Raw genomic sequence first — 25,969 nt, forward strand, 5'->3', positions numbered from 1 at the left:
TCTAACTCTGCGTGCCCCTTTCGGAGGAATTTATATTTCTAGGTTCTTTGACTAGCTGGTGCCAGCTGCGGAGAAGATTTCATTGGCCACGACCCTCATCTCGCTTCCTGAGCCCACTCCCTCAAAAACTATGGAGCTGCAATTAAGCATAAAGAGAGAACGGTATTTGGTTGGGCCTTAGGCCTTGCCAGTATAAAACAGCAGCTAAAAGCTGTGAGAGCTCAGATTTTAAAGGAAGATAAGTGCTTATTCTTCCCACTGGAAACCTGGTTAAAAGAAATTAAGGCCTCTCTTAAAGGTAACTAAGATTAGAAGGCTCGATTTCCGTTTTCTGTGTTTCTGTGGGCCGAACGCCTAGGTCGGTCAGCGAGTTTCTCTGTGTGGAATGACGAATTCCTCTCGTCTGAATTCTAAAAAGATAACTTTGCCTGGTGCTGCAGCTGCGAACGTCTGGCGCCAAGCGACCCAATCCTGGCCGTGGCGTAGCTGAGGGAGGAGTGGGGGAGAGGGGAAAAGGGGGTAGAGCCGAGCCTTGGTGAAAAGTCCCGAGAGCTGCAAGAGGGGAAGTAACGGCGGCTCCTCCAGGCTTCGGCCCCTTTAAGTGCTTCACTGACTCAGCTAAGCTTCCCCCTCAGGTCGCGTTTTTTATGAATGAAAAACGTCCTTACATTCATTATATAAACAAGCCAATGCTGATTGGCCAATGGCCCCCGGTGCATAAATTATGTAAAACAGACCCCTGAGGGGGTGGAGAAAGACCTATCGTGGGCCAATAGGAGGTGGAGTTGGTGGGGCGGCTCCGCAGGATTTGCCCGAAGACAGGGTAAACAAGAAGTGATGGACAGCAGCGGGAACGGCCTCAGGCCAATGGGAACGAGTCTGGATTAGGGCCGCGGGCCAATGGCAGCGGGCGGAGCAGGGGGCTGCTGGGGGCCGGGCCAGCGCTCCAGCCTGGTTGGCAGCTGCCGCGCAGAGTCCAGCCGCTGGTGTACTGAGCGGTTCACCGTCCCCGGAGCGGCTCGACCCAGTCATTCGCCTAGGCGCCCAGGCCCGGTGCGCGCGTGCGTGAGCGCGCCTGCGCCGCCGGGACCGCTGCAAGGGGCAGAGAGCAGCATCCTCAGGTGAGTGGGCGTTGAGGGGGCAAAGGGGCATCACAAGGTGTGTCCTGCAACGGGTCCGAAAGGCCCAGACGGCGAGAGTTCACTGGCTGATTCAGAATCCTAAAGTCAGGGTGCACATCTGGTGTGAACCCCGGGGGCTGACTGGCCCCTCCCCCCAGCGTCCCGGTCCGGTTCGGTTCCTGGGAGGCATCGGGCGGGGGCGGCTAACGGTTCCGGAGCGCGAGCGGAGCGGGTTTCCGCACATCGCGGGGGAGGCGCACCCGAGCGCTAGGTGCGGGTGCGGGGCTCAGGATCGAGGTGGGGGAACGCGGAGTTGCGGGGCTTTACTGTCTGGAGATCTGGGAGCCCTGAGGGGACATGGAGGCTCGCGAGAAGAGACGCTTGGCGGAGCTTTGCAGTTAGGAGGAGGGGGCGGGAAGCAGCTTGAGGCTGAATGTTTGAGAGGTGCTCCCCCCACCCCCCGCAACACCAAAAAACCAAGAAGGGTTAAATGACATAGGCATGTGCAGCCTGCGGGTTTGGGGGTCGGCCAGGAACTTATGCAGCTCTTGCAAGTTTCAGATTTTGGAAAGTAGACACCCAGTCCCCCACTCCAATTCTTAGCAGGGTAAGGGCACCGGGTTCTGCGGCGACTCTTGAGAAAATCCAGGAGCGCCAGAACTGCGGCCTGGGGATGGTAGAAAAAAACACAGTGCGGAGCGGGGAAGAAGAGATGCTGGAGCCTCGCGGTGGATTGGGGGTCCGGCTGCATTTTCAGAGGGAACAGGGAACCGAACTCCTGGTGGAGGATGGGGTGCGGAGGAGAGATGTTTGGGGTTGGAGGGGGGTAAATTGGAGGCGGTGGTTAGCACACGGCGCCGCACCTCGTTTTTATGAATGTGGGTGACTTTATGAATGAAGCGGGTTTCTTTCGTTGGCTCGCTGCTCCCTGCGGCTTTTTTTTTTTCCTCCCTTTCCCTTTTTGTGAATGAAGCATCGAGCTTTCTTCCTAAAACGCTGGGGTGAGGGGCCTGCGTCGGAGGCTGGGCGTGCGTTGGGAGTGGGGGCGGGGGCGCAGTTGAAGGAGTTTTCATGAATGGGGAAGGCTGGGAATTGGGTGGAAGTGTGTCTTGTTTTGTGAATGGGGCCCCGCGCTAGGGATCCAGTTACAGTCTCTACCTGATGTGGCGGCCGCGGCTCGCTTTCCCATTCATAAAACCAGGCCCGCTGCGCGCCACCGGGGAGGGGCCTCCATCGAGCCGCAGCGCTGTGTTGAAGTTTTCCTGGGGGCACCCGGGAGGGGGGGTGCACAAAGGAAGTGGTTTAAACTCCTGGATGAACTCGAGCCTTCCCTTCAGGCTTTAAAAAATACTTTGAACACAATGTTTCTAGTCCTTGAACTCTGAGGGCTGCTTTAGATCCTCCGTGCTGCTTTGGATTCGTTTATGGCAGTTTCTTTTATTAAAATTTTAAAAGAAAATTTTATTCTCAGGGAGAAGTATTTCATCATGAAACTCTGAAAATATCTCCTCACCCCCCTCCCTGCTTTTCTCTTCTGTTGTCTCCCTTCTCCTATAGACATTTACAGAATTCCTAAGGCCAGGACTTAATCAGACAGATTTTCGAAGGCGACAGAGAACTCTTTTTTCATGCCCTTCAACTCAATGCTAAGATTTCTCAGATTTTCTATACGGGTTGGTGACATTTGAGAGAGGCTTTATTCTGAACGTTTTTGCGCTGTTAGGAAAGCAAGCAGGCAGGATGGCGGCAGTCTTTTTCTAGAAGTTATGAACTGTACTGTTATGCTCCTTTCTTTCCTTTGACTTTGAAAATATCTGATTACTCTGGCCAAGTGCTGAGAAGGCTGGCTGTGAAGAGTTTTCTTGTATCCTGCTCACTTGTGAAAATTTGATAGGTTCCACATTGTGAAAACAAATTGGATGGAATTGCCCATTGGAAAAAAAAAAAGTTCCCCACTTAAAATTTATATGCAAGTTAAAGAAATTATTCATTAAGCATTGCTTAGGTCTGGGGTGAGTGAAATTAATGTTTTCCACCTTTATGTTTACCTAACTACATTTTTATTTGGAGAATAAAATAAAGTTGGAAATGGTACCTTCCTAATATTGTTACTTTATTTTTCACAAATTAGAAAACATTGTCTCATCTTGCATTTGACCCCAATCTTTTCCCCCAGCCCCAACACATACCAGGAATGAAAAGAGTTTAATGCTGGGGGTGGGTGGGTGGATAATGTCTTGGAAATCTGACCTTACTATAAGAAAATAAAATTTAAATTATAATTCTTTTTTAAAGGTCTTTGGTAAAGATATGTTTAAAATATGTACAGTGAAATTGTTTATCAATTTCTTTTCATGGATATTTTATTCTTTTAGAAGTTGGAGATACCACAGATATCTCTATAAGTTGCCATGGAGATATTTGTGACATTACAGACATACACCTGTTTGGACAGAGGGTTTAGGTTTTAAATATAAAGAGTTGTGTCTGAAGATAAGTATACTTCTGATCAGTTTTTTCCTTGGAATTATACATAGTGTTTTTTACCACTGACCTATAAAATACTTTTAGAAACACCATGTGTGTCAGATTCTTAATTGCCAATAATTTGGAGTACTTAAACCCAGTTTCTCTACTTCCTGTCACTTTATTTTTAAAACCCTACTACAAATGCTCTGGAGTATCTTCTATATCAGAGAATCAAGAGATCACCTTTTAATGATGAAAATAAGGTTTTTGGTTTTGGGGGAGTTTTGTTTGTTTGTTTTTTGGGTTTTTGGTTTAGTTGTTTTTTTTTTTTTTTTTTTTTTTTAAGAGGAAAAGGAGTACCAAGTCTATAATCTTAATGATAAAAGAAAGACAGACAATAATGACTGGGTAAATGGATTTGGCACTGAGTACATTGTGAACCTTTGATACCATTAATCAAGTTCAAAGTTGGTCTGAAAGCTTACACTTTGAGTGGGCTTTTAAGTACTTCAGAGAAGGGTAGTGATTTTGTACAACCCTAAAGAAAGAGCAGTATAAAATTGCTTCATTGCCCCCCACCCCCCAGTTAAAATCTCCCAAATTCATATTACAGGAGGATCTCTTTTCCCCCAGAAATTACTCAATGCTGAAACCTTTCAAAGTGATATTAGAGACGTTGGAAGCACCATGGATGGGTTTTATGATCAGCAAGTCCCTTTTATGGTCCCAGGGGTAAGTTTATGTGGCTTTTGGTTTGTTTTGTCCTCCCTCTTCAGTGAGTCGTCTTCTCATTTGTTAGTGGGTCAGTTCCCTTTGGGCCTCTTTACTATACTTCAGTCTTGTCTGTTGGCCTCTTTCAGAAATCTCGATCAGAGGAATGTCGAGGGCGGCCTGTGATTGACAGAAAGAGGAAGTTTTTGGACACAGATCTGGCTCATGATTCTGAAGGTAGTGAAGCTTTCCCCTCCTCTGTTTTGTCTTCCTCACATCACTCCCAGTGATAGCAGCATGTAGACTCTTCCCCTCTTCTCCCTTGCAGAAGTAATAGCCTCATTCTGGGGTCTTCTGTTTTTAATTCCAGAGTTGTTTCAGGATCTCAGTCAACTTCAAGAGGCTTGGTTAGCTGAAGGCAAGTTTCTTGGCTGTCCTATTTTCCATATAAAACATTTTACTGTGCCTTTTAATAAAACTTAAAGATCTAAAATAAAAATCTCTTTTTCAGCACAAGTTCCTGATGATGAACAATTTGTCCCAGATTTTCAGTCTGATAACTGTAAGTACCTTTCTGGTGAAGACACATTTGTTCTGAAATTGGTTGGTTTGGGATCATCAATGTCTAGAATATTCTTTTCAGCCATACCAAGCCAATTTGGACAGTGGCATGCATGTAGTTTCTTTTAATAATTCAAGACCTTTTGTTCCATTTCTTATTGAAATTATTTCTGAAATGCTTCTACTCTATTGCAGGCAAGATTTACTGAACATAATTTCATCCTAAATTTGTTTTTTTTGCGGGGAGGGGCAGGGAGAGCATACTGGGGGTTGAACTTGGGAGCTTGCATATGTTAGGCAGACACTCTACTATTACATTACCAGTGCCCCCACACCTTCCCCTGCCCCAGTACTGGGGATTGAACCTAGGGGCACTGTTACCACTAAGCTACATCCTCAACCCTTTTATTTTTTATTTTTTGAGACAGGGTCTCACCGAGTTGCCCTGACTGGCCTCAAATTTGCAATCCTCCTGAGTAACTGGGATTACAGGCATATGCTACTGTGCCTGGCCTAAATTTCTTTTTACTTTTAAGAATATTGCAAAGCTCTGATCTCAAAATTGTGCATTAACTGACATATAAGATGCTGGGCCAAACAATTATTAATCATCCGAGTTCTTATAGCTTTTTTTTTTTTTTAAATACATTAAGCCTTTGATACAAATGATGAATCTGGATTTTTTTTTTCCTTTTAAAGAGGCAGCAGATAGTTAATGGGAAATTCCAGTTAATTGTGGTTTCACTCAACATGTTAATTTTGTTTCTGCTAAGCTATCAGAGGGTGTCACAGAGTGACCTGATTTTATTTTTCTTGCAGTTGCTGTGACTTTACTGTTCATATAAGAGTAAAACCATTTTTATTAAAATGGTCATTAAGTGCTCATTACTTGAGATAATAAGATGCAGCTTGTGGCTCCAAAGATGGCTTTAGGTGCTGACAGGAGCACAGTTGGTTTTGACCTGAAGTGGGGGGGGCTGTCCTCAACAGGTTTGGGAGCTTTTATGGTCCAGGCAGAGCTATCAAGGACAAAGCTGGCTGATGAAATTTGAGCAGCACAGGGCTGCTCTAGAAAGCATTAGTCACTGGCGAATGAGCAGGTTTAAGAGAGGCCTGGAGAAAATGCTGTCTCTCTTGAGAGTTGCATCATAGAAAAATTCATGTCTCTTAGTCATAGTTTATAATAGCAAGCACCTGAGCCAGGCAAGGATTCAATTTCTCATTTTGCACCAAGATTTTTCCCACCTTTTTAAATCTGTGTGTGTGTGCATGTGTGTGTGTGTGTGTGTGTGTAAAAATGCCACTGGGAGAGAGGATATCTTTGAGTCTAAGTAAAAGCTGGGTATTCTAAATCTATTAAATGAAAGAACAGAGGTACCAGCTAAACATTCTTTAATGATAGGCCTTATGTCCAAGGCACAATGCCATGAAACTTTAAAAGGAATAGACTAACACAGAGATGCATGGTTACCTTAGCTTTGTTGTAGCTTGCTGTGGATGTTTTCTATATGAAAGGAAACGCTTATTAATTATTGCCCTTTGATTGCTTTCAAGTGATTGGGAAGCTTGCCACTGAAAGGCTAAATAAAGATAATTCAAATATTTTGTGTGTGTGTGTGTGTGTGTGTGTGTGTGTGTGTGTGTGTGTGAGAGAGAGAGAGAGAGCAAAATGAAAGACAGAATTTGTAATCTAACTTTGTTCTGTGTTGACAATTTGGCCCAGCCTTTCCATTTCTTGCTCAGAGCAACATAAACTAGAGTCTGTTTGGGAGGTGGCTTTCTTGGCAGAGGTTCTTTGAAACATTTTTATGACACTTTTGTTTGTTTCTCTGTAACCCAAAAGAGTTAAAAGGGAGGTGATTGCCTGTGCTGAAGCAAAGGTCTGTTCATAAGAGAAAGATGTCAGCAAATAAGATTTGTATTTGAAAAGATATTTATCTGGAAGAACAAGCTAAAGCAAAGAAATCAATAAATGTGTTTTGGTTCCTTAGAAATAATTCCTGCTTAGTGAATAGAATGTGCTAAGTTCAGTAATTAAAATACCATACCTTAAATGGAGGTGCTTTGGGAGATGTCCCTGATTACTAAGTGTGAGGTTCTTTACTTTGCTTTTTGCTTTAAATGCTTAAAGTTGAGTTTTTCTATATTTTAAGGATAAAATTGCAGCCTAGAAAAGCCTCCTCTAACTCTTATTTCTTGACATGGAGCTTAGGGAAGGATAGATTTAAATAGGTTTACTTGTTGAGAGGTTGGGCAAGAGCGCCATTATGGGGCAGTGTGGCCTTGAGCTGTTCATTCAGGCTGATCTGTTTGACTGTGGTTCAGACTGACACAGAGCCCCAGAAGAGCTGCCGGAGCCCACAGCTGGGCAGGGCAGAGCAGAGAACCCTTACTTCCTTGGGAAGACTTTCCACAGCCTTGTGTTGGAGGCCTCCATTCTAGTTATCTCTGGAAGAGGCCATGATTATTCCAGGGGAAGGAAAGAAACATATTCAAATTTAATGAAGTCTTAGGAGTTAGTTTGAATCACCCAATCAATGAATTGTAAACCACACTTATAATTGCCAGGAAGAGCAAACCTTTTTTCCCACAGTACCAGAAACATTTGTAATAAACGTTCTTACCAGTAACCACTGATAATGTCAGCTTATCCTGTTAAAATGATTTGATTTAATTTTCCGGTATGCATGAGAGTGTGTGTAAGTATTAAGAAAAAACTGCTAAGTAATGTGAGTAATTTTTTTTTTTATTTTGGGATATCAGTTTTGAGGATTATGACTTTTTTTGGGGGGGATAAACACTATAAGTTTAACTTCTAAAGAGATTATGTTTTCTAAGTTTTTCAGATTTGGGTTCCCTGCCCATAGATATCCATCCCTGAGTTATATGAATAAATGAAACTATTGTAAGTCTTATGGAAATGTCCAACTTACTTCTAGCTATGCAGACATTAATGAAGTATCTCTTACTACAAATTCCTAAAAGTCAAATTCAAGGAAGGAGAAAGTGTGACCTATGGACTATAAGCGTTCTGCCAGTACCTTCCATTGTCCCTTGGTCCTGAGAAGTAACCCTAAAAATCCTAGACTGTTTGAGCTGGAAGTCCCTTGTAGAGATCATCTTGTCTCACCCCTTCATTTTATAGCAGTAGCTGAAGAGACTGACCATTGATTGGTTTGGTGGCAAATAGGTTTAGGTGAAATGAGAAGGAAAAAAAAAATCTACAATAACATTTTTTAAGAAACTCTCACAGAGCTGCAGAATCAGGCTACGGGCAGGCTCAATGGATTCAAAACTCTCTCTCATCATTTCAGATACCTGGAGGTGACTCTCAGGAGAAAGCCTTAGGGAGATTGCCAGCCATGTAGTCCAACACCTCAATTCTCTTCTGTGATCCCAAGAAAGCTATTACATCTAGTGCTTCAAGTTTTTCCATTTAGGATTTGGAAGAGAGCAAGAAATTATAAAACAGAAAAATTATTAAAACTGATATTTCCTTAAAGACATATTAATGTGTATATAGATATTTTATCTGTTTATAAATTACTGCACGTATGTGTGTGTATCTATATAAATGAATGTATAGCTAAATACGTACATTATCATATAGACTACAAAACCAGGGAATCTGGGTCACTATATCCATATATACACATCTTTACTACACATTTTTACAGAATTAACAAATAAAAGTCATAGATTGGTTCTCAAAAGCCCTTCAATGTCGGGGTGGAGTACATGTTACATTCTTTTTTTTCTGAACTGACTACTTGGGTACTTACGGGAGTAATACTAGATTTTGGCATACATAAATAGCAGTTTTTAAAAATGCAGACTTCAGGGCTGGGGCTGTAGCTCAGTGGCAGAGCACTTGCCTTGCATGTATGAGACACTAGGTTCAATCCTCAGTGCCACATAAAAATAAATAAAACTACAAAAAAAATTTAAAAAATGCAGAACTTCATTTCTTAGTTTTTAAAATATCACTCATTTGTTTCAGTGATGGTATTGTGAATCCCACCATCAGGATCTTGAGTAACAAAAATATTTAATACTGAGGAAAGAGCATGATAAAATCTTATTTTAAAATCATAGCCTCAATACTAAATACAATTTAGAGATTTGTTCTAAAATTCAAATGACCCCATTTTCCCCTTGAAGTGTTCTTTTTAGACCCGTGTTTCAAAAAGAATGGAACTACTGAAGGAAGTACAAGTAATTTCCTAAGGACTGACTAATTAACTGATAAGATCAACTTTTCATAAATACATTGCAGTAAATGGCTGGGGAAATAGGATTAATTGTTATGACAGCCCTTGAGCCTAAAACACATTGATCTTAATCCTGTGTCACTATGAGATTATTCTGCTGAAAAAAAATTTTTTTTTTCTTTTAACATGGGAAGCAGATATAGTAGAAATAATCAGTTCCTTTCTTTTGGGCAAGGCACACACCTTTCTGACCTGATGGTGTGTAGAAAGCTTCGTGTTTACTTGCTCTGTGGTCTAGGGCCATTTCCATTTGAAAGGATCCTCCTAAAGTCTTTAGCATTTTTTGGAAGATAAGAAAGAGAACTGTAGGCACTTCACAAAGGAGAGGCATAAGGAAGCCAAGGCTATTGGTTTATACTTTTTAGGAGCAAGTGGTTCTGTAGGTAGGGAGAAGGAAGAAAAGAATGCTGAAGAAAGCTGAGGAAAAGCATGGTCTGATTTTACAGAGTGACTTTCAAAGTCTTTGTTAGGCAGCCCCACTACCTTGTCTCTGGAGAGGTTGCTAAATGATCTGAAATCCTTCCTGTTTTGATAGCCTCTAACTCTCAAGGACTCAAGACCTAAAGTACCCATTGACCTAAAAGAGCCTAAGTTTAACAAAGTCTGCTTTTTTCTAACTTTGATTCAGTTAGGCTTATTTAAAACAAAACCAGGTAGCCTTTCCAGTCCTTTGTATTTCATGAGGAGACTTGAGGAGATAATCTCTGTCTTCCAGGCAGATCACCTGTGTAGGTTCCAGAAGCAACAAGATCCTGACATCTATCAAGAAGCCCCCAATCACTCGGGCCAGGGTTGTAGCTCTCTGATAGAGCATTTGCCTAGCATGTGTGAGGCACTGGGTTCGATCCTCAGCACTACATTAAAAATAAATAAATTAATTAAAGGGATTGTATCCATCTACAACTTAAATTTTTTTTTAAAGCCACTGTTCATTCCTTTCTCCTTTAATAGCCTTAAAAATTTACAAGATTAAGACATAGGTAGCTGATAAAGCCAAAAATTTGTATTGTCTGCCATTTCTACTATCTAAGAGTAGTATTGTGACTTCAGTTACTGGGAGTGGGATAGGTTTGGGTGCCTGATTCTTTGCCTAGGGACTGTTTCCTCCAGTGTTTCGTGCGTTTTAATGGTGGTAAAGCATATCCAGTCTCAGAGACTGACGGCCCCCTCTCAGGCATACGGCTGCCCTTGAGGCAGCTTGGGCCCCATCTGTGCCCTGGCACACAGTGCTTCTCTACTTGGATTCCAAGGAGCTCAGAGTCTTGTCATGTTGCAGCTCCCAGCTCTTGGATGAGTGCCAGGCATGCTGATGCCATTACCGGATTAGGTTGCTTTTTTAAAAATTCATTTTGTGAACTCATCAAACTCATTTAACAGAGGCTTTGGTCGTCAGTTTCTATCATTGTCCTTTTCCTCTAGGCTCTGCTAAAAGGAGTGGTGAGATACTAGGCCCCTAGTTGTGTGTGTGTGCATAAATCATATTATAATGTGTGTGCACCTTTGGGCCTGCTGGGGAGATGAAATGGACTAGCAACTCAGATGTTAAAGGGAGAAGAGCCCCACGTGAAAGGAACCTGCCTAGCAAATAAAGGAGATTTCCCTGATTAGAAGGAACAAGTATATAAGGAAAATTGCAGCAGAGGATGAAAGATTCCAAGAAGGAGGCTTAAATCTAGGTTTTAAAAAGCCAGGAATTTGAGTTTGGGCTCCTGAACCACCAAGGCATGGAGTGGGGGGATTGTAGTCAGAAAGACCTCAGAGGAATAGGGGCAGGCAGTGAAAAGACGTAAACATCAGACATTTGAAAAACAGCCAAATGTGTTAAGAAAAAAAAAAAAAGAAAGAAAGAAAGAAAAAGAAAGACACAATCTGTGAACTCAGTTATCTCCTGGATTTGATTTTCATAAAGAAATATGCTTTTCCTTGAAATAAAATGTGGTTGTCAAACCATCAGCTCTCCCTAAGGGCAGTTATTAAAGGTTTGGAAAAAAATCTCTAAGAAACCAAACCAGTTTTTGGCTTTGTACTTTTGGAAATCTTGGAGTAAATTTCACCGTCCAATCCCAGACTTGCACATTCTTCCCTTTTAATGTCTCCTGGGCATTCAAAGGGTGTTCCAAACCCTTCCAAACCATGCCAAAGCCAAGAAAAGGCACTGTGAAACTGTCCTAATAGGGAGCTCACAGCCCCCTTCTCTGCAGCCAGAGAATCTGTGTCTCCAGAATCCCTCTCCCCTGGGAGGAAGCCAGGTGGCTCCCAGTGTAGCTACTGGCAATGAATGGGAAAGAAAGTCTAGAGAGGCAGGCTTCCAGAGAGAGCTGTCTCCTAATGCAAACCAGCTCGCTCAGGGGCAGGAGAAATACCAGTGAAGTCTGTTTTTCTCAGCTGGAAGCTACACTCCGATTCTGAACTGGACTGCTTCTGAACTGGGCTGCGTGTGATAGTTTTTCTTTTGCCTTTCCCCTTTTGCCAGAGGGCACTTCCCGACCTCACTTTTAGCAGATTTGCACACCCTTGCAGATTTCAGCAACAGTCTTGGCTGTTTAGATCCTAGGGAGGGTGCAAAGCAGGCAGGCGCCCCTGCAGTGTCTGAATTTCTTACATAAACAGAGCACACTGGGCGAGCAAGCGTCCCTGCCACAACAGCTGGGCGCTGGGCACTGTTAGGTCTGCCCTAGCTAGCTGAGCTGCAGACTCCCCCTTTTGCCTGAATGGAGCATTCCAAATTGGTTGTGAATGGAGGGCGGGGCTCACTTGCAGACTTTTTCAATGAATAACCAGACCCCATTGTGCAGCCTGTGGAAAAACAACCAACTCAAACAACACTGGGACTGTTAGAAATATGCTTGTGATTGGCAGCTTGGAGAGCCTCCAAAATTAGTTTCCTTTGGCTTCCCTGCTGCTCCCTGTTCTCCAAGCCTGGGCTTAATGGAGTTTGAGTTTTCTTTTAAGTGCTGTCTTTAACCCTCAAGCTGCCAGGCTGATGGGGCTGCATTTACAGGGAAGGACCGCCTCTGCTCAGGAGGCCACGAGTCCTCTCCCTATTGGCCCCATCTTGTCTCCCTTTTTAGACTAGCTATCTAAAGGGCAGGATAATAGAGGTAGCTTCCCCTGGAGAGAGGTGTTGAGACTTGATCTGAGGATATTATCCTTTTATCTCCTTCCCTGGAGTTGTGGCTTTAACTCCCCACAGAAGATTCCTGTCTGCCCTTGGGCTCTGACCTCCATTGCTCTTCACTCCAGGCCTGAAGAACTTACCACACACGGATATTTCTTGATTAGGTTTATTTTTTTATTTTTATTAATTTATTGTGTGTGGTACTGGGGATCAAACTCAGGAGTTTGATCCTCTGAGCCACATCTCCAGTCCTTTTTATTTTGTTTTGAGATGGGGTCTTGCTGAGTTGTTGAGGCTGGCCTCAAGCTCATGATCCCTCTGATCCAGCCTCCCCAGTTGCTGGGATTACAGGCATGTGCCACTGTGCCCAACTTCTTGCTTAAGATTTTAACACTGGATTGACAAAGCTGTAATTATTCCTTGGCCGCCTTTCCTGTTTAATTTCCCACTGTGGATGGATAAATGTCATTTTATAAAATCACAAACTCTGGTATTCAGCTGAAGGGGAATCTCACTATGGCTGCAACCCTTACACTGGGCACTAATCAAATACTTTGCCTCCCAAAATGAGCATCGTAGGAAGTACCAGAAAGAACCCAGCCTCTGATCAAGCCCCAAACCAGAGTGACCTCTCCTCACACTGGAACCAGGCCAGGTTCTAGGGCTACATACACCTTAGCAGTGTCCACCATTAAACATCCTTCAGGGTGGGCATGGTTGTGCCTGTAGTCCCAGCAATTCAAGGAGGCTGAGGCAGAAGGATCACAAGTTCAAAGCCAGACTCAGCAACTTAGTGAGGCCCTAAGCAACTTAGCGAGACCCTGTCTGTAAATAAAATATAAAAAAGCATTGGCGATGTGGCTCAGTGGTTAAGCACCTCTGGGTTCAGTCCTTAGTATCAAAAAAAAAAAAAAAAAAAAAAATCCTTCAGCTAGCTAATACTCACGAAGGGCTCTGTGGGCTAGCCCAGGGCTATGTGATAAGGATCAAAAGAACAGTCCCGTTAAAAAGCAAAACAAAACTTAATAGTAATGATTCCATACATTTTCCTCAGGATTTTATGGATCCCTTTTTAGTGCTTACTCTACATCCTCACAATGATAATACTGCCATTTGCACTTGTATTTTGTCATAAGGTTTTTTCCCTGAAAGATTCCCTTTGCTGTAAATTGATCTTGTAAGCATACTTTCCCTTCCTTATTGAAAAAAAAAAAAAAACAGGCCAGGGCAGATTGTCCTTCGGAGAGAGTTTGAAATGTGTCAGGAGGTGACCCTAGATATTGGTTGTGCAGGATGGTGCTGATAGGGGGCTTCTCCACTGGAGCTGAGGGGAACTTCGCTTACATAAACACTTTTTAGCTGAGTGCTTGGAAATGCTTTGTAATGGCCTGAAAGAGCACTTGACAAGGATGTTTTATACTTTCCCATAAAAAAAAAAAAAGTAGAATGGAAGATGGGGATGTCTCTTGCCCATGGTCACCCTTAGTGAAGACCAGATCCAGAGCCCACCCCAAGTTTCCTAATCTGCATTTTAATAGAGAAAAACTGAATGAAGGTGACTACACTGTGCTGAGGAATATCTTGAGCCAGAAAGTTTCTGTGTCTTCTCAATTATCTCTTCTTTTCTTCCTTTCCTGACCAGCCATAGAATTTTATTTCTTGAGAAAAGCACGTAGGGCCTAACATATTCTGTATCTTGATGAATATTAAATTTAGTCCCTGCTTCCAATCTCCATTTGTTGAAATAGGGAAAAAATGTTTCTAAGGCTCCAAGTGTCTCCAAAAGCAGAGAGGCCCTATGATATGTTTTTATCCAACTCAGCTACAGCAACCTGCTCTGCACAGTCAATACCTAGGAAATGTATTTTGTACGTGACTACATTCTCTCTTCCCAATACATCTTCCAATAGGCCTAATACCAGCCTCTTCACTAGTAGGAAAATAACTCTTTGAGTCTCAAAACCTGAATTCTAAGAGTCCTTGGGATGACCTTAGGAAAAAAAAATATGCTATTTCTTATTTTTTTTAATATTTATTTTTTTTAGATGTAGATGGACTCAACACAATGCCTTTATTTTTTTTTTTTATGTGGTGCTGAGGATCGAACCCAGGTCCCGCTCGCTAGACGAGCGTTCTACCGCTGAGCCACAATCCCAGCCCCTATTTCTTATTTTCTGTTTCTTTTTTTTAGATGCTTACATTAGTCAGGTGCTCCTTGGCTTCATTTAAACTTTGTGCAGCTGATACTTAATGCTTCCAGTAAGACTGCATGTGCTAGAGAACAAGGCACAGTCCAGGCACCCTGCTCACTTTCTTAGTTTCTGCTAGTAGGAGGAGGGCTGTGGACAGAAGGGAATGGTTTTGGAAGGAGAAGCTGATTCCTCTAGGGTTTGGATTTTCTCCTGTCAGATTTTAAGGATGAATTTTAAATTTGAAGTTGAAGATAAGATTTTCCACAGGGTTTAAATACTATTTCAAGTACTGTTATATTTCATTTTAGTGCCAGTTTAGAAGAGAATTGTATAAATTGGGAGTAAGTGTAGAAAGGATGATAAAGCTTAAGGTTTGGTTTCGCTCCTTCTTTTTTCCTTTCAGGAAAAATGTCCTGTTATCCTTATGTAGGTGGTGTGTTCCACCCGAGCAGCCCTTCCTGGTCCGCCACAGCAGGGCTGGAGTGGGAAGACTAGGGCTCTCCTCAGACCTCTTTCTCAGTCTTGAAAATGAAACAGTTGCCTATCATTGGTAAATGTTACTATTAAAACCCTTTGAACAGCCATCCAAGGAAAAGTAGTAAGCTGGTCTGAGGATGCTCAGATCCTCCTTTTGGTGTAATCAGGTCAGTCAGTCACATATTTTTTCCTGTCAATGTCATATGCACAAAAGTAACCAACACCCCAGATGGAAGCAAGCTCTGTGGCTGAGTCTAAAGCCCCAGCCCACTACAGTGGAAGGGCGTAGTGCATCAGAAGCGGGGATGGGAGGGGGGTTCCTTATTTTTATCTTTTTTTTTTTTTTTCAGTTAGATCTGTCCATGTGGACAAGCCATTTACTAAAACTGTTAAATACTTCGGTTTCTCCAAGACCCACAAGTTCTGGGATGTGATTCTTAATTAGAAATAATCATTCTGTGCACAATTTTCTTGTGGAAGAGCTCCATCCATATCTATTGACACATAAGCCCTACCTTAATCAAAGTTGGCCCTGTTCTTTTCTAAGCTCCTTCTCTTTAATTTCTTATATTCAAGCCCTCTTAGGTTCCCATTCTTAGAATTCTAAAGCAACAATTCTAAATTGTTAGGATTGTTAGGACATGTGTCCTCAGAAGGAAAGAAGCTGCATAAATCCAAGTTGTTTCAAGTACAATGCTGTTGGAAAGAGTATGAACTTCAAGTAAACCCGAAACTAATTCATCTAGGTTAAAAAAAAAAAAAAAAAGTCTCTGCTACTGTTGGCATTCAGTTTTCTTCCTTACTTGATAACAGTTTTTCTGTTTGGAAATGACTATTTAAAAGATGCAGTTTGTACCAAGAAGGAGAGAGCACTTCAGTGCTAGACAATCATTCTTACCCACAGTTTACCATCTGTGAGTCAGGACATTCCTGATTTAGTACATACGTACAAAGTGGGCTCTTCTTACTTCCATGACCACTTCTTTGGGAGGAGGGAAGAAAGAGCATTAATACAAAGAATGTCTTTCTTTCTGTTTAGCCAGACTTAGAATAGAAGCCTTTGAAAATCACCTGTGTCTTTCTTGTTAGTATTGATAGAGGTGAAGAAAGGACAAAACCAGTGTCTCAAAATCCTCCTAGCAACCTGCCTTCCTGGCTGATGCCCAAGAACATGCCAGCTTTTCTACTCTGACAAACTTGACACTGGAACATATGTCACCCTCATGGCTCTTTTGTTCTGAAGACAGGCAGTAGACAAGTCTGTGCGTCTCTGTGCAGAACCCATTACTCTGAGCTCTTCCCTGGGCCCTCTGAACCTTTAGAGGTGGAAATGGCTTCTAGCTTTATGCATTGGGTGGGGGGAGGGGGGTAGACAGCTTTGAGGAGTACCTTTGCTCTTCCTAGCCAAGCTTCCCTTTCCCATTTGTCCCACTGTCTATCCTTTAGGGCCTGAGTGTCATTCTTAACCTGGGTAACGTTTCTTATCTCTGGAAGGGGAGTAAAAAGGTAGTAACTGGGGAGGCTGAGGCAGGAGGATTGCAAGTTTGAGGTTAGCCTCAGTCACTTAGTGAGGCCCTAAGCAACTGAGTAAGATACTGGCTTAAAATAAAAATTAAAAGGGCTGGAGATGTAGCGTAGTGGTAAAGTACCCTGGGTTCAATGCCTCCCGTCCCCCAAGAAAAAGGTGGGCGGTGGGGAGAGAAGGAGAAAGGGGAATTATGGGGACTGAAGTAGAGCAAATTATATTCTGTGCTTATTTGGTTATGTCAAAATGAACCCCAGTCATGTATAACTATAATGAAAACTCATTTTAATAAAAGATGGGGGAAGTCTTGAGCTCCCCCTGGAGTTTGGAGTGCCCCCCACATTTTCCCTGGTCAGCCCGAGTGGTACTGTCCACCTGTTTGGTTGTAGTTGTAAATAATTCAGCGACATCTTAAGTTGACTCTCATGGGGAAAATTGGGGGTGTCATCTTCAGAGTTGGTGATGTGATTGTGAGGTATCATGTGCTCCAGAGCTAGCTGCTACTGTTGCTTGAAGAGGCCATGAGAAATGGTGGAGGGGGAAGGAAGGAATTTCTTGCTGGATCCTTGAGCTGGGCCTAGCAGAAGCAACTCTCCCAACTGCCTTCCCGCCCCCCATGTTAAATGACATCACTAGATAATGTCGACACCATAGTTCAAATAATATGATTCTAACAGTTAGGAATGCCTCCAACAGTTAGAAATCCAGAAATCCCCTTCCTGCAGAGTACATGTCCCTGTCAAGTCAATCCCTCTTCCCACAAAGAAGTTGATCTGCCTTTGTGATCGCAAAGCCACCATTTTCATCTCTTCCTGCTGTGATTCCAGCCAGAAAGGCTTTGTGCGAAGGTCTAATGGAAGCTAGGACCTGGGGCCCCTGAGGCTTGAATTGCTGATGTGCTTTGGCATCTTCAGAGCTGGGTTTTTCCGTAGTTGAATTTATCTTGCATCTCATATAGTTCACATTCCAAGGAGCAATAAGGGCATAAAATACTGTCATGCTTTGGGGCTGGGGTTGTACCTTACTGGTTGAGCGCTTGCCTCGCATGCATGAAGCACTGGGTTCCATCCTCCACACCACACAAAAATAAATAAATAAAATAAAGATGTTGTGTCCATCTATACAAAAAAAAAAATACTATAACACTGGCTTTATGCAAACCAAATTAGAAATGCCCCACTCCTAAAACAAACATATACCCTGCAGCACCTTGCCATCAAAGAACAACTATACACTCCAGCATTTTCCCAGAGGAAGTGATGTTCTACAAACCCAATACTTCATACATGTCACAATTTAGACCCATGGTGCTGTTATCAGCTGAACTCCACAGTGGAGATTAAGGGTGATCTGGGATAAACTGGGAAGGGGAGAGAGGCTTACAGAGCATGGCTTCATGGACTTAACCTCTTCAGGTTAAATTGTCTAATTTTAAACCTAGGTGGGGGAAATTTTATCACTAACTCTTAATTCCTCTAAACTGGGAGAAATTCACTCTCTCTCAGGGGGCTTCTTGAAAAATTAGTCCAGTTATTTTCTAAGCTCCTTTTCCTTCCCTTAATTTCTAAGTCCTACATTCAGGGACCTTGGGTTTCCATTGTCAGAATTCTAAAGTAATCTTCCAATGTTCCTAACAACTGTGTGTTTCTATCACCCCATTTATATATCAAGAGTGGGTTCTCTGAAGACACAGTCTCTACACTGTCTTTCAAGCAAAGTGCTTAGCATTTTTTTTAATAGTTCACTAGAGAAATTCCTGGGCTTGTTCCCCCCAAATACAGTTCTGGTTCTTGAATTTCCCAACACTTGGTATAACCTCAACTGCTCTTAGATATAAAAGATGTCCCCTTACTTCACTTCTGTTCCCACTGTAGTAAGACCTGGCTCTGATTGCACTGGTTATCATTTCACTCTGGTATTCCCCAGCTTTTTTTAATGTAGGGTCATTAAAACTTCAAAAACTTGAATCTTGATCTTAGGTTGGTGCTATTCCTATTCCAGTGTAACCCTAACTCGTTTTGTTGGATCTGTTCTTCCCCTTGCCCATATCATGATATTAAGTTCAAAGCCTTTTTCCTGGAGCTGATTGTGTTACCCAAATATCTGGGACTAAATTCTAACAATAGAGTGGGGTTTTTTTGTCCACACACCAATTATTGAAGCCTTTTTTGCTGAGTGTAGTTTTTTTTCACACTGCATAGGAGAAATCTGATTCCTGTAGCCAAATGTTCCAGGAAATAGCTCCATTGGTTCCTAATTTGGCTTGTGGGTTATTTATTGTACAGAAGGTGATATCGCCATATAGAAAGGACTTTAACCTCATGGTTAATCCTATACTCTGGGACCCCGAAATATACCATGAGGGTCTTTTGGTCCTTGCTGAGAAACAGGACAAATTGGAAAAAATACCTGGAATAATCAACATCATAACCTCCTCCCACCGTAACCTCCTCCCTCCGCCGTGGTTAATTATCAATCTAAAATCCTGAGTACTACAACTGTGCCAATCCTAAAGCAATCTTCTCTATACCTACTGATTCCCTATCTCAAAGTAGAAACCTTATTTTCATAATGTAGGACTTAGCCTAAGACAAATGCATCTGTTCTTGAAGTTTGAGATTGAAGAATGAACTTGCCCTGAAATCTCACGGGGTGTGTCTGCGTAGGTGTTGACTGTACCAAATGTTTATCGTGTCTCTCAGACATTGACTCCATCCCATACTCCTGCTGCCATCCTTGGTTCCTAAGGCATAAATGCACAAGGGATTCTCCAAGGCCAGCATGCTTTCTTCAATACAATTTAGATCTTTAGCTCCGTATCCCTTTCTGATTCCACAGCCTGATAAGCTAGTTTGGGCCAGTCGGAGCCTCAGAACCTCTTGTGCCTTTCCCGCCAAGGGCCCAGCAGCAGAAGTCTTGGCCACCCAATTCAAGTTCTGTTTCCTTGCCCTGGTCTTGGTCCTGTTCAGCCATTAGGGACAGAAATTGCCAAGCCAGCTGCTTGGGGGATGAGAATGAGGGAGAACCTCAAGAAAGAGACCTTGAATTCTTTTTAATTCTGCTAACCTTCACAGTTGATGATAACTGTATTTTGCTCTCTTGAGGACTCTGGAGATAAAATCTAATGCATTGTCTAGCTTTTCTGGTAATGTTCTAACCTTGTGAATATATATTCACAAAGAATGAATTTTTTTCCCCAAGAATGTTTTATGGCATTGAGTTGGACATATGTTTTAGTTCCTGTTATATATCAGTAATATGTATATGGAATTACTGATGGGTGTTACTTTGGCTGGTCATTTTGTACTTAAGCAGTCTTTTTACTTAAGCAGTCAAGTGTTGGCAGCAGGAAATAGTCACAGTGGGAGCAGTGGCAGTTTTTGCCATCTCTAGGGTGTTTTCCTTGCCCTTTTAAGTGGGCCAAGGCCAACAAAATATTTGAGAACCACAGGCTTAGACTTTAGAGTATGACCAACATTTATCCTTGTGTAATTTTAGATTCCCAGGGTTGTATTATCCTTCCAATTTGGTAACAAGCCAAGGGTGGCTTTCTTCATGTGTGAATGCATGGGTTTGAAGTTCTTAACACTTCTGCTTTTGACATGTTAGTCAACCATAAAATAAAGGATTTTTTTCCCCCTCTTAATGTTTTTTTTCCATTTCTTAGAGGAAATGGAATATAATATGTCTTATTGGATTTATTTTTAAGACAGATTCCTACATTTACTTCATTTATTTCTGTATGTGTATCCTTTTTTTCCTTCTGAAATATTTGAAAGCAAGTTGCAGACATTATGGCATTTCACCCCCATGTACTTTGTGTGCATCTGCAAAGATTAAGGACATTCTTCCCTTTATCCTAAGAAAATTACATGTCATTTGGTGTAATACTCAGAATTTTCCAGTTGTTCCCAACAGTCTTTTATGGCTAATGTTGATATTATTTCTTGTTTGTTTGTTTGTTTTACCTAAAATTGAATGAAGAATCACACATTGCATTTATTTTATTCCTCATATATCTTCTTTAATCTACAATAGTCTCCCAATTTTGCCCACATAACACTGACTTTTTAAGAGTACTGGCCAGTTATTTTATAGTTGTCAAGTTTTTTAGGATACATTTTAAAAGGATATATAGAAATGCAGATAGCACTCAGAAATGCTGATCTCAGGCCTAGAAATACAATATATTGTTGATTCTCTCACTTTTCCCATCCATGTATGTACTGACCTTAAAAGAACAGAGTGAGTCCCTTTAATCCCATCACAAATAGTTTGTGCATATTTGGGGTGAGGGGCTTTGGGGAGGACTCATTATTATTATTTTTTAGCACAACTTGTTTAATAGTTGATCCTACAATTTATGAATGATTTTTCACTACATTAAATTTGAGAATTTATGCTTACGAAGGTTCAGTGTATTAGATGTTGAAATAGCATTTTCCCCTGTACCTCCTCCAGTTCTGCTTTTAGAACGTGTACCCCCTGACTAAAATTGGTATTTCCATTTTTTATTTTCAAAACCTGTTGCCAGGCAGGATCAATGCTAACCATTCAGATGAGTTTGAGCATGCCTCTTATTGGCTTGAGAAATCTTAGACATCCCTTTTTCCACATACTCTTTTTTAAACTGCCAGAAACAATACACTCACTTGGTGTTCTTGTGATCCTTATTGTTTCCAGAACAGGGTATCATATACTTCCATTGTCATTCACTAGTGCTGCTATAGCAATCACAAAGAATATGGAGATAATAAATTTTATGCCTACAATGAGTTTCTACTTGGTCCTAAAATAGAAAAACATTTCTGACTACTTCTAATAATATGGCAGAACTTAAAAAATAAGCCTCATCCTATTCACCCTTTTTTTTTCTTGCTAATTAGCTGTATGAGCTTTGTCTCACAATTCATCAAAAAAGGCCAGAGCTAAGAAAAGGCAGGACAAGGTTAGAAAGTAGACTTTTGACTTTATCTTGATGTTTTCAAATCACAGACCACAGAGAATACTGCCTCTGGTCACTAAAAGCCCTCTGGTCTTTGGGATGCTAGACAAGTTAAGGGTAAACCATCAAGGAAGAAGAGGCCACATCTGCTCTTTCCTGTTGGGTCCTTTGGTTTTTGTTTTGCCAATGTCATTTTTATATTCACATGTCCCTCTGCTTGATAGTCTTTTCTTTGCCTTCTTTCCTCATGTTCTCTACACCTGACATAATCAAAAAATAGTATGGTTAGATGCCCTGGGCTTCCCCACCCTCATTTCTTGACTAAACAGCACATGGTTCTTCCCTTAGAGGGAAATGGGTGCCATAGTAGCAGTTTGAGAAGCAGTGACCCCAAGCTGGTAGTCAACATAGTAGTATGTTTAGGAATCAACCTACCTCACTTTATTTAGGATTATGGTCTGGAATCTTAACAATATCTGGCCATGACTGTTTGAATACATTCCACATCACATTTGTTCTGAAGTGCTATCGGAGGCTCTGGAGCAGACACTGGCCACCTGAGACGCAACCTCATGGGCATGCCATTCAGAAGCAGGTGTTGGTGTTCTGGTCAACTTCCGTCATGAGACACAAACTTCCATGTAAAGTAAGAGGATCATGGCTGTTGAATGTGACCAAATAAGGGCCTCTCCCAAGGCCAGGCTCACACAGCTGATTCGGAAAAGATGAATCTGTCCCACGTGAAGGTAATGAAACTGAAGAAGGGAGGAGGAAAACCCTAAAACAAAATCTAAAGGACAACTGGTAGAAGGCAGGCAAAGCCTCTGTGTAGAGCAGCAGAAGTCAGGGTGGGTTTAGGCCTTCTTCCCCTCAGACTGCAGTTTAACTGATGAGCAATTTCATTTACTCTCCTACATAAATGTTTCATGTATTCACAACAAAGTCTGTGGCAAATTGAAACTTAGATGATTTTGAAACACCAAAGGAAATTCTTATTAGTCAAGGTAGGTTTTGCCTTTAAGGAAAAAATCCTTTTGAATGAAACTTTCATTCATCATAACATTTAACATAAGTGCTTCCCCTTGTTCATATTCCCTTGCTGTACTGGTGAAGTTTGCTATTAACCCTGTGTATAGGGTAGCTGCCCCAGACAGAGTCCACAGTCCTGTACTTGTGGACAGGAAAAAAATTTTGCCAGTGGAGAGAATTATTATTTCTTTTGAATGGACCAGCTTATCTTTTTTTTCTATCTTAAAATAATTGGGTTATTTCTTTGGAAGTTAATTTTTCTTTTGTGATGGTAGAAAAGCTTTCTAAAATTTGAGAAATCTTAGCATTAACTCATTGATGTCATTGGGACAGGACAGAGCTGCTTTTTAAAAAAAGTAGAAACTTAATTGAAGTAATAGAAATCATAAGGGTACAGCTGCATGATGAACTTTCGTGAACATTATAATCATTTAGATCAGGAAACAACTTATCAGAATACAAGAAGTCTCCTTTTGCCCTATCCACTTGAAAGTAACCTCTGTTCTGCTTTAATGGATTAACTTCATCTCTTTTTGTACTTTATATAAATGGATGCATACAGTGTATAACTTTTTGTGTCTGGATGCTTTTGCTCAGCATATATGTGACATTCATATTCATGCAGTTGAAATTTATTCATTCTCATTCTGTGTAGTGCTAAGATTTTGTTTGTGGTTACATGGAACTTATAGATAAACTTTGGAACAATTGATCTCTTTATAATATCAAGCTTTCCAATCCATAACAATACATTTTTATTGGAACTTTGGAACAATTGATCTCTTTATAATATCAAGCTTTCCAATCCATAACAATACATTTTTACATTTTTTGAGAGTCTTTTAATTTTTCTTAGTGTTTTGTAATTTTTAGTATAGGCATCTTACATGTTTTTTATTAGATGTATTCCTAGATATTTGATGTTCTTGTTGTTATTAGGAATCATTTTTTAAATTTCACATTGTTTTGGATATTGGATATAGAAATAGTTCTTTTTTCTATATTGACCTTATATCCAATGACTTTGCAAAATTAGACTGGTTCTTAAACTTTGTGGATACTTTAATATTTTCTATGTAACCAACCAAACTATCTGTGAATAATGACAATTATATTTCTTCCTTTCTAAACCTTCTGCCTTGTGTTTGTTTTTCTTGCCTTATTGCATTGGCTAGGATCAAGCCTTTTTTTTTTTTTTTTTTTTAATTATCTCTGGGTCAGAAAAATTTTTGAAGGAGCTCCCTAGTAATATGAAGATCAACTAGGAAATTATATTCATTCACTCATAAACACCAAACGTTTTTTATTTTTATTTTTTGGCTGTACTGGGGATTTAACCAAGGGGTATTCTACCGATCCTGTTATTGAGGCATTGATTGATTGATTGATTGCAATACAGGGATTGAACACAGGGAGCTTTACTACTGAGCTGTCTCTCAGCCCTTTTTATTTTATTTTGAGATAAGATCTTGCCAAGTTGCCAAGGATGACCTCAAACTCAGTCTTCCAGCCTTAGCCTCCCAAATTACTGGAATTACCAGTCATGCACCACTATGTCCAGCCATATCTAAATTTAAAATGTTATAGTATAAAGCAGTCCACGATATTTGTAATGCATACCCATAAATAAATAATTAAATCTGATTTACTAACTGCCCTTGGCATTTCTATCCCTGAAAAGCAGAAACTTATTTATATTCATAGATAGATAGATAGATAGATAGATAGATATAGATATAAATATATAGATATAACATAATATTCATTTATATATTATAATATTTGGCAAGGATCCTTAACAGAGTTCTTGTCAAATAGGTATTCAAAGTGTTCCTGCCTCAGAGGTATATAAGAGAGGTTGTCCAGAAGCATTTTTAGGGAAGGACAGGGTTTCTGGTGTGAGAGACAGCACCCACTCAATAGTATGGAGTCTGCTTAGTTAGTGACTGGCTGTAGAAGATAGCAGGTCTTCCAGAGTGCCTGCATTTGTCTAAATGAGCTGAAGACTTTGATCAACTTGAGTATAAAAGGAGAATGTGACCTTTTAAGTGGAAATTAGAACAAGAGGCAAGGATTGCCAAAAAAATGAAGGCTTTTGAGTCAGAAAAGTTAGTTGCCAATAGGGGTGAAGGAGGATCCTAGGCATTTTGGTGTCTTGCAGATAGGGGAAGGTGTTCATTCTTGAGTGTAATTAAGTGTCTGAGGTGTAACCCTACTGGACAGTGCAGAGGAGACATAAGGATACAGCCTTGGCAGTGGCAAAAAGTAATTCTTCCATTGTCTTCTCCTGGTTTGTCTTCCTTCTCCATCTCGTTTCCTATTTCTTTAATCCCTTTTTGATTTAGTCTTTTTCCTATCAGATTCCATCTGGGAGGTAATGGAATGGAATGGCTAAGAACTGCTTGGGTGGAAATTCCAGGCATTTACTGTGGCATATTTCTTTGAGCCTTATTTTCCTGTCTGTAAATGAAGATAATGAAGTAGTTTTGTTTGCCTTTTGTTTTTGTTTGTTTGTTTTTTGGTACCAGGGATTGAACTCAGGGGCACTTAACCACTGAGCCACATCTCCAGCCTTTTTTTTTATTATTATTATTTTTTATTTTGAGACAGGGCCTTGCTAAGTTGCTTAGGGCCTTGCAAAATTGCTTAGGCTGGCTTTGAACTTGCAATCCTCCTGTCTTAGCTTTCCAAGTGTCTGGGATTACAGGCATGCACCACCAAACCCAGCGAAAGTAGTTTTCTTATTTGGCTAGGAAAATTGAATGAAATAAGGTACATGAAAGCAATTTGGCAAAGAGTGAATGTTAAGAGGTCTGCCCATATGCCTCTTTGTTGGTCTCTCTTGTTCTTTTCCAGAGGTATGGTTTTTCCTTGCCCATTTTTCCTGTGTTCTAGAGCACTTTCTCTTAACCAGGTGCAATGAAGTATTTTTATTTTAGTTGAGAAAAAAGGTTTTAACATTTTTAATGTACAGAGTGAGTGAGTGGAATATCTTCCATTTTTGTCAGTATGGCAGAAGACTGCTAAAAGGACGGTAGGAAGCCTTTGCTTCTTCTCCCCTCTCATGGGTAGCTCCAAAATCTTCATCAAGTCCTTCAACTCTTTTGGTCTCAGGGGACACTTAACCACTGATCTCCATCCCTAGCCTTTAAAATTTTTTTTCTCTCTAATTTAGGGCCTCTCTAAATTGCTGAGATTGGCCTTGAAATTTTGATCCTCCTGCCTCAGCCTTCTGAGTCACTGGGATTACAGGCATGGGCCACCATGCCCAGTTCTTCAGAGTTCTTATCTGGATGTGTAAGGGCTTGATTTATGTGTATTAAGGTCTTAGTCTCTCTTAACTGCATCTATGAAAGGATGCTAAGAATCAAATTATGCATGCATTGAGGAAGGGCCTATGTCTAGTTTGCTTTCCATTACATCCTCAGAACCTCCAGAATGGTTGGCCCATAGAAGATACTCAAAGAATACAGTGAGAGGGCGAGAAAAGGAAAGGAAGAAGAATTCTTTACGATAAAGAAGGTGGTCCATATTCATCAAGAATTCTTGT

The 25,969-nt window shown here is 41.1% G+C and overlaps 1 protein-coding gene across 2 annotated transcripts in view; it reads left to right on the plus strand.

Annotated features, from left to right (window-relative positions):
• The first annotated feature begins 965 nt into the window (after positions 1-965).
• The window catches only part of Etv5 (ETS variant transcription factor 5), a 58,111-nt gene continuing 33,107 nt past the window's right edge, over positions 966-25,969 (plus strand). Inside the window, exons 1-5 of one of the 2 annotated variants that reach the window (XM_046462614.2) lie at positions 966-1,121; positions 4,204-4,322; positions 4,451-4,538; positions 4,672-4,719; positions 4,813-4,863. In XM_046462614.2, the coding sequence (XP_046318570.1) occupies positions 4,278-4,322; positions 4,451-4,538; positions 4,672-4,719; positions 4,813-4,863 (232 nt within the window). In that variant the 5' untranslated portion in view covers positions 966-1,121; positions 4,204-4,277. The remainder of the gene's footprint in view (positions 1,122-4,203; positions 4,323-4,450; positions 4,539-4,671; positions 4,720-4,812; positions 4,864-25,969) is intronic. The other variant, XM_046462615.2, reaches the window with a different exon arrangement.

Source organism: Marmota monax, unplaced genomic scaffold (assembly GCF_021218885.2).
Source record: "Marmota monax isolate L192 unplaced genomic scaffold, Marmota_monax_Labrador192_F-V1.1 WCK01_AAM20220418_F8-fsc00100, whole genome shotgun sequence".
Lineage (NCBI taxonomy): Eukaryota > Metazoa > Chordata > Mammalia > Rodentia > Sciuridae > Marmota > Marmota monax.